At 34.6% G+C, this 9,586-nt stretch overlaps 1 protein-coding gene across 1 annotated transcript in view; it reads right to left on the bottom strand.

Moving 5' to 3' along the window:
• Positions 1 to 9,586, bottom strand: part of LOC106466511 (Down syndrome cell adhesion molecule-like protein Dscam2) — a 116,891-nt gene that overhangs the window by 26,344 nt on the left and 80,961 nt on the right. The window contains exons 13-14 of the mRNA XM_022394534.1: positions 1,610 to 1,903; positions 779 to 946 (exon numbers count right to left, since the gene is read on the bottom strand). Of these exons, the coding sequence (XP_022250242.1) occupies positions 779 to 946; positions 1,610 to 1,903 (462 nt within the window). The remainder of the gene's footprint in view (positions 1 to 778; positions 947 to 1,609; positions 1,904 to 9,586) is intronic.

The raw sequence follows: 9,586 nt of genomic DNA, 5'->3' as shown, positions 1-9,586 counted from the left end.
TGGTGGGACGGGGATTCGAACTCGCGACCCGTAGATTGCGAGTCGAGCTCCCTAACCACCTGGCCATGCCGGGCCTCTAAATATATAGAGAGAAGAAAAAACTCCTACTAAATAGAACATATATATATATATACGATCTTTACTTTTAAAGGCGGTATTTGAACTCGTGTCGTGAATACATTGGTCATATTTTATTAATAATTGTATAGGAATTGAATAACTAAATAACTGGAATTATAGTGACATGGTCGGCGTGCATGTTATTATTGTTGGCACTTCTCTTTTGATGGCCATTATAAAACCCTGTTGTCGTATTACAGAAGCCGTGTAGTTGTCTCGATCCATAAATAGAAAGGGGTAATCTTGGCGCAACAGGGCAGAAACACATCCAGAGAGAGATATTTATATTAGAATCGTACATTGAATATGTTTAGAAATAATTACTCTAAGCTTATTTTTCACTTCAATAGAATTAATCATTCTAGCTCTTATCAAGCGTATTGTTCGCTTGTGGGCTGAATGAGTTTGTTTGTAGTTAAGCACAAAGCTACACAATGGGTTATCTGTGTTCTGCCTGAAGCTGTGCCACTGGGGGGGGGGCGACACCTATCTCCAGTTAACGTTAAAAATATGTAATTAAATGCCAGGATGAAATCCTGATTCAACCATGTTAATTAAGTGGAACTCGTTTAATCAAAAACCTTTAGAAACAAGACTTATTGAATCAATGTATACACATAAATCTAAAAAATGGAGAAAAAGAAAAGTTATATATTACCTTCTGGAGAGTGGGTGCGTGGGCCAGGGGACCTCCGTCGGGTCACCTGGCACACAACTACAAATACGACTATTAGGACAAGCACGGAACTAGCAACTGGAACTGTGACTGTCAGATGGCGGTAAAGGAAGTTTCCTGACATCATTTCAGAAGGACTTGTCGGAAACTCTAAGAATGCGAAAAATATTTTTAAATATATAGTGAGCTAGAAGTGGAGGAAAAAAAAGAGTTCTTTGAATATAGCTTATCCAGCTTGATGTCCAAAGACCACACGGTCTGATGTTATTGACTAACAATGACGAGTTTTTAATATAATAATAAACATTTTTAAACAGCTAAACTATCTTTACTTATTTGAAATACGAGCAGTTTTTTTTTGATAAATATTTTTAGAATTTGCAATAAAACGGACTTAATAGCTTTTTTCTTTTCATAATTTGGTTTGAATTATTTCACTAAACTACACAATAGGCTACAGGTGCTATGCCCTCCACGAGTACCGAAACCCAAATTTTAGCGTCGTAAGCCTTCAGATTTACCATTGAATTACAGGGGAGTATCATTTCAGTATCATTACGGAGGCTCATACTAATAGAAATATTTAAATGAAGAAGAGAAAACTGAATCTGGACGGGGTTCGAACCCACGATCCTGGACAGAATCGATGCTTTTTTGTTTTAAACTTCGATGATGCGAAGTTATGAGATTCAATATTATGAGCAAGTACTAAATAAGATGATCAACAGTCGGTTGTCATGGAAAACTAATGAACTCAAAGTAAAGAAGATAACTAATTCAGTTGCCGAGGTGATCTTATATAGTTCAATTTACCTCCACTTGGTGTTAATGTTGCAAACACAAACTCGGCATCAGTGATTCCCGCATCATTGTGAGCAGACGCCAATAAGGCATACCACATGCCAGGATTTAGATCCGTGACCATTATGTCCTGCTGATCAGGCAGAATGTTGTTAGAGACCAATGTCCACTCCACCTGCTCACGTTGTTTATACTGGATGACGAAAAAGTTGATTGGACAGCCTCCGTTCCTCCAAGCGTTTAAGTGCAGAACGATGTAGGTGGAGTTGGTGGTAAGAAATAACAGTTTGTCCGGAGCAATTGGTGCTAGCATTGATAAGTAAAAAAAAAGTAAAAATCCCAGAGCACTCACAGAGGAATGTGAATCATTGATACAATATGTCAAAATGTAGCGTAGACATGCACAATACGCCTAGACATTAATATTCAAAAATATATAACTATTTTAACAACAAGCTGACTTTATTGGTTATATAGCCTGTATAGTAAGAATATCTTATATTACTCAGTCGGAACACAAATGTTTCATGTTGATTTCGTAGCGTCAGCTGACATTTCACTCTCTGAAACTCCAAAATTAAGTTCATTATTGCAAGCTGGACGGCTTTGAACTTTACCATTTTTGGTTTGAGTTTATTTTGTTCTTATTGTTACCTTTACAAGGTTTTTGTAGTAATGAAAGATTTGTGTTTTGACAAACTATAGTTCCAAGCCTGTAAAGGAATTAAGATCTTGGTGAAATGTTTATTTCTGAGACATAAAATTTATATTATCAGTTGTTCACTCGGTTCGTTATTAATTGAAATAGAAGACAATGTGTTTTTAGAGGTTTTTTAATTTAAAATAAAATTATTTGACGCTATTTATCAGCTAAATACGGATGAACGACAATAAAGTGGTAAATATTAGATAAACAACAAATCTCAGGATTATATACATTGTGAACTGCCACGTTTGAGTTATTAGGAACTAGTTACATGATTATATACATTGTGTACTTCCATGTTTGAGTTATTAAGAACTAGTTACATGATTATGTACATTGTGAACTTCTATGTTTGAGTTATTAAGAACTAGTTACATGATTATATACATTGTGAACTTCCATGTTTGAGTTATTAAGAACTAGTTACATGATTATATACATTATGAACTTCCATGTTTGAGTTATGAAGAACTAGTTACATGATTATATACATTGTGAACTTCCATGTTTGAGTTATTAAGAACTAGTTACATGATTATATACATTGTGAACTTCCATGTTTGAGTTATTAAGAACTAGTTACATGATTATATACATTGTGAACTTCCATGTTTGAGTTATTAAGAACTAATTACATGATTATATACATTGTGAACTTCCATGTTTGAGTTATTAGGAACTAGTTACATGATTATATACATTGTGAACTTCCATGTTTGTGTTATTAAGAACTAGTTACATGATTATATACATTGTGAACTTCCATGTTTGAGTTATTTCCTGATTAATGTATGTTAGAGCTAAATCTGTCAAATACGTACTGCTGCTTTTCCTCTGGAATTTCATATTTTTGGTGTTTCTATAGAAAAAATTAATGTAACTAGTTCTTAATAACTCAAACATGGAAGTTCACAATGTATATAATCATGTAACGAGTTCCTAATAACTCAAACATGGAAGTTCACAATGTACATAATCATGTAACTAGTTCTTAATAACTCAAACATGGAAGTTCACAATGTATATAATCATGTAACGGTCAGTGTGTAAACAGATTAATATTGTTAAGTTAAGTATAGCATATGTTAAGTGAGTGGTCAGTGTATAAACAGATTAATATTGTTAAGTTAGGTATAGTATATGTTAAACAGATGATTTGAGTTCAGTTACAGTTAAACAATTATCGTCATTAGTTCAAGCATCATTCAGAATAATTTCGACTCAGATTTTGGGTTATTAGTATAAAATTGGAATGTAATGTTCTTTTATGTGCTATTGAAAGTTTTAATATTTTTTTAGACCCAAGTACTTGTGGCTAAACTTTCAAAAGCACCAAGCTGTTAACAAGCTTTTGACTTTAGGATTTGATATAATTGGATAAATCTTATTATATCTCCTTCCCTCATAGACCATCCTCCCACACCTGTGTTAAAAATATCTGTTACCACAGCAACATCTATTACAGTGACGTGGGATTCATCAAACGACCCAGATTGTCCAGTTTCAGGTAAATATCATTAGTTGATTTGTTTATTTATTTCTATGTATGATAGTAATACCTATTAGCGAAAGCTATAAATAATACCATATTTTCTTAGTCTTTACCTTCAATAATTCTGCTCACCTTTTAACTTCGAATTGTTTTACATTTAGAATATATAATGTACCACAAAATGGACAACACAAAGGGTTGGCAGCAGACTCACCTCCGTGGAGATAAAAGAAGTCATACACTCCAGTCCTTGAATTGTGGCGCCACCTACCACTTATACTTGGAGGCCTATAACAAAGTCGGAAAGAGTGAACCGAGTCAGACTATTTCGGCTAAAACTGACGGACACGGTAGGGACTCGCTACATGATTATGTCCATTGTGAACTTTCATGTTTGAAAACTCACTTAACATATACTATACCTAACCTAACAATATTAATCTGTTTACACACTGACAACTCACTTAACATATACTATACCTAACTTAACAATATTAATCTGTTTACACACTGACCACTCACTTAACATATACTATACCTAACTTAACAATATTAATCTGTTTACACACTGACCATTCGCTTAACATATACTATACCTAGCTTAACAATATTAATCTGTTTACACACTGACCATTCGTCGCTCGCGAAGGATTGCCGACGATACGAATTAGCTAGCGTTTCTTTGCTTTCATAGTTTTCCAGATAGCCAGTGAAATATCCAACATAAATTTTCAATATTTGAACTGGTAACCCTAAAATTACGAATGGAGTCCACGTGACCGCCCCTTCTCCCCTCCATCAATATTCTAAACTATTTGTACACCAACCTGAGTGTGGGTCCATCATGACGTTATTACTTTCTTGTTGAATTAATTGCCGTGTGAAATCAAATGCAACACGTGTGAACGATTTGATTTCAGCGAAAATGGAAAAGAACCGAACACAGAAATAAAAGAACACTTGAAAGGACGGTCCTAGGTTTTGAACATTAAAAAACATTCTATCAAATGAAACTGACATAAAAAAGAAGAAGCATTAGAGAAGCTGTACTGATTAAAACATTTAAACCGCACTAGAGAAGCTGTACTGATTAAAACATTTAAACCGCACTAGAGAAGCTGTACTGATTAAAACATTTAAACCTTAATTAAACATTTAATATAATGAATTACCTCGAAATTCCTCTTCATTTCTACTAATTATTATCTATATAATCCCTCATTACAATTTTTGATTTTTATGTGTTTTGTATTTTTCATATCTTTTGTAAATAATCATTGTCACCTTTCTTAAATACTTGTTTGGTGTTTGTCATTATTAGCAATGTCACAGTTGGCTATCTGCTGTGTACACCACGGAGAATCGAACTCCAAATTTTAGCATTGTAAGCCCCCCCACCCCCGGGACGTTTAATACTTATAATTCAACATGTGCACTGCCATGAATAACCGTTGCACTTTGAATTTGTAATTACTGTTAAGCATACGTTGTCTGTTCCTATAGGCTAAAACGTTGTAGGTTTAATTATTGAAAGTTTGGTTGATTGGTTGTAATTAAGCACAGAGCTGCACAATGGATTATCCGTGCTCTGCCCACCACGGGTGTCGAAACCCGGTTTCTAGCATTGTAAGTCTGCAGACATACCTTTCTGACACGGAGGGGGGGGCAGTTATTGAAATAAAATACTTAAGACTCTAAAGCTGATCACGATATTCAACTTCAACAAACGTAATATTATGTTACCCCGAAACAATTGATGCTCTTATCATGATTTGTATGAATCATGTATGTATGACGTCTTCTAATGCTATCGTCATAATTTGCATGAATCATTTAAGTATAACGCATTACATGTTTTGTTTCGTACATAATAAATGTCCATTTGTTTTTGGTTTTAATTTGATAGCTTGTGTACTTTACCAGCACTTTATATTCGTTTTATTGATCCCTAACTGTAGGTTTTTTTTATATGAATGTATAAGCCTTTTCTCCTTTGCATACAACATAACCAACCGATTGGACAGTCATATTGATGGCTTTGGGTTCCGCGTCTATTCTCAGACTACTTTGAGATGATCAACAAATTGATTTTTTTTTTCCTTAGGAAAACTTAGCTACCAAATTGTCGTGAATTTCTCCTCAATCTACAACGCCATCTGGTATTTCATTTTGATCTACAAAATCGCTTGTTGCCATAGCAGGCTTAAGACACTCTGCGAATCTTAATACGTATGTAGGTATGCGCATTGAGACATTGGAATATATTCACATAAATCTATAGAAGACAGCCTTCCACGTTTTTGTTTGAAAAAAGTTAAATGATTCGAACATCAAGGCGAGTTGATGGAGTTGGTGTTCATCGCATAATGAGGAAAAATAAACCTTGAGTTATGTTTTAAAGTTTGAGCTTTACTTAAAAAAAATATGATTACATCAGAAGATACATCAAATCCCCCTAATTCGAGGAAACCAAGCCCTGAAACATTTTTACTGCATAAGTATCAAATTTCTTTGTATTTTGTATATTAACAAAACTTTCAATGCAGCAACGTATTTAAAAGTTCGAGCTTCACGGAGCAGGTGTACGTAGTTTTCCAGTAACGCATTCGAAAAGTTGGAGAGTCTCTCACACTTGCTAAACTTTTTGAACACATTACCAGTTTTGAATTGTTTTAACATAAAAAAGGTTGTGTGAATATATTACATTCGCAGGTCTCAAGGTGAATTCGATATTAAGATTTTCTCAAGGTGGAAAACACAATCTATTTATCGATCATCTAGAAATAACCTGAAAATAGACGGAAAACCCAAAGCTATCGATATCGACTGCCCAATCAATTGACTATGTTGTATGCAAATCAGAAAATGTTTTGTATTCATAGTAAAAGGTGAAGTAAAAGATGAACAAAACGGAATTAAAATGCTGAGAAAATGCGCCAAACATATAAAAATAAACCACGTGTACATTTATAACATACAAAACAATACAATATATACAAATAATTGGTAGGAAACATGATAATGTTTGCAGGTTATTTTAGTTGTGTGTACTGTACTGCTAGGAAGCCACACTCAGATTGGATTTGAAATCCCTTAATGTTTGCAGGTTACTTTAGTTGTGGGTACTGTACTGCTAGGAAGCCACACTTAAATTGGATTTGAAATATCCTTAATGTTTGCAGGTTATTTTAGTTGTGTGTACTGTACTGCTAGGAAGCAACACTTAGATTGGATTTGAAATTCCTTTATGTTTGCAGGTTATTTTAGTTGTGTGTACTGCACTGCTAGGAAGCCACACTTAGATTGGATTTGAAATTCCTTTATGTTTGCAGGTTATTTTAGTTGTGTGTACTGTACTGCTAGGAAGCCACACTTAGATTGGATTTGAAATTCCTTAATGTTTGCAGGTTATTTAGTTGTGTGTACTGTACTGCTAGGAAGTCACACCTAGATTGGAAATTGAAATTCCTTAATGTTTGCAGGTTATTTTAGTTGTGTGTACTGTACTGCTAGGAAGCCACACTTAGATTGGATTTGAAATTCCTTTACATTGTTTACCAGCACAAGATGTCTTTTGGATGTTTGTCAATACACTGTTTAGCAACAAACTATGTCATTGGCTGTTTGTCAATTCATTGTTAACAACACTAGATGTCATTGGATGTTTACCCACTCAAACCTGATTTAATACGCTTCTTCAGTTAAACAACGTCTTTAGAACACGCAGTTTTTTTTTTGTTAGCTCGACTCTGGACACACTTCAAACAACACACTTAATGAAAGATTCACATCTTGACATGATTAAATAACAGTCTCAGTGAGTTAAGTACATCGTAACCTTTAAAACAAACAATTTCTTTACGTAGAAGTGTCAAGTTATTTAAGCAAAGTGACAAAAAAATCCTTTATTAGGGAAAAGTTAGACTTATCTTCTACCTTCAACTTAAAGATAATTAAAGTACTTTTACACCCGCCATATTTTCTTTTAGAAGTTATTCTATCTTTCCATAATTTTTATATAAAGTCTCTAAGGATAGCAAAAAAATCTTAGATCCAATGTGTATAGAAACGTTTATTATAATTAAATAAAAGATAGTCGAGTTGGACTAGCTTTTTAAACTCTAAAAAAGTTACTTCTTTGTGTCTGAACAGTCGCTTGAGATTCTTACTTTGTGAAGTCAATAAGGCAAGTATGGCGGGTAAAGCAAATATTCTGATGCAGGCAGAAATAACCGAGTTAAATTTTTTTCATCCCATTGTACGCAGTCACTTGCAATTCCTTCGAAATAGCATTTATCTTCAAGTAGATATCACCATAGTAGGATAACAGAAACGTTGCATGTGATCATTCTGAGAATATTTTTTATTCAAAATAGATGAAAATACTTTTATACTACGATTCAGTCAGATAAAAATCTCGCGTACAATCAGATCTGAGTTACTCGAATTTCAGTTATTATATCTCCCACCTAGTGTTAAAATAAATAAATACATTGATGTTAATAAAAATCATATATCTAATTCTGATTTCTAGTGACTCGAATAAAAATTGATAAAAATTACAGTTATCAAAAAAATGTAGTTCACACCGAAATACTTGTTCGTCAAGCAACTGATGATATATTTTTTTATGTCTGTAATATCTTAGCCGACCTGATGAGACTTGGTATTGGGCGAAAGGCCATGCCGGCTCTGGATATAAGTACATTTTTCTTTATTTTTACCAATAAGTTCTTATAATTTTTGTACATTTTATTATTTTGAGATTAGGTGTAAGGAACATTGGTTGGAATTGAGAGAGACGAGAAAGTGGCTGGACTTTTACCAGTCTATAAAGAATTAATTATGGGATTACAGTACTCTAAGTCATTAAAAATGATTGGAGTGAGCGGCCATCTTTTTTAAGTTCAGCCGGTACGAAGACTCGAAGACCTCCTATGGTTATGAAAAGGTATAATCCGATATAGGTGAAACAGGTGCAAAGTCAGAAAGAAAGGGAACTAAGATAAACAAGAGGAGAAGAACACCTGAAGATGTGAGAGAGAGAGAACGAATAAAGAGAAAGTTTGTTTGTTTTGGATTTCGCGCAAAACTATACGAGGGCTATCTGCGCTAGCAGTCCCTAACTTTGAAGTGATAGATTAAAGAAAAAACAGCTAATCAGCATCACCCACCGACAATTCTTGGGCTATTCTTTTACCAACGAATAGTGGGATTTAACATCACATTGTAACTCCCTACGGCTGAAAGGACTAGCATGCTTGGTGGGACGGGGATTCGAACCCGCGATCCTCAGATTGCGAGTCGAACGCCCTAACAACCTGACCATGCTAGGCCTTAAACAGAGAGAGAGAGGCGAAGGAGGAAAGTAATATGCTACCAGTAGGAAACAAACCCTATTTCTAAATTATTGTTTATTAATTACAAGTAAGAAACAACAATTTGTTATGTTCATATTGGTACGAGTCAATTTCTTATAGGAATAAGAACAACGTAAATAAAGTTGATGGTCATAAGAAGGGAAAGCAAAGTGCGAGAATAGTACTACCTTTAACATTCAAATACAATAACAGGGTTTGTTTGTTTGTTTTGGAATTTCGCGCAAAGCTACACGAGGGCTATCTGCGCTAGCCGTCCCTAATTTAGCAGTGTAAGACTAGAGGGAAGGCAGCTAGTCATCACCACCCACCGCCAACTCTTGGGCTACTCTTTTACCAACGAATAATGGTATATGCCGGCACATTTTGTCGCCCCCGCGGCTGAAAGGGCGAGCATGTTTGGTGGGACAGGG

This window comes from Limulus polyphemus, unplaced genomic scaffold (genome assembly GCF_000517525.1).
Source record: "Limulus polyphemus unplaced genomic scaffold, Limulus_polyphemus-2.1.2 Scaffold2282, whole genome shotgun sequence".
NCBI classification, from domain to species: Eukaryota; Metazoa; Arthropoda; class Merostomata; order Xiphosura; family Limulidae; genus Limulus; species Limulus polyphemus.
The sequence above is the reverse complement of the archived record's forward strand: the minus strand, read 5'-3'. Positions and strand labels throughout refer to the sequence as shown.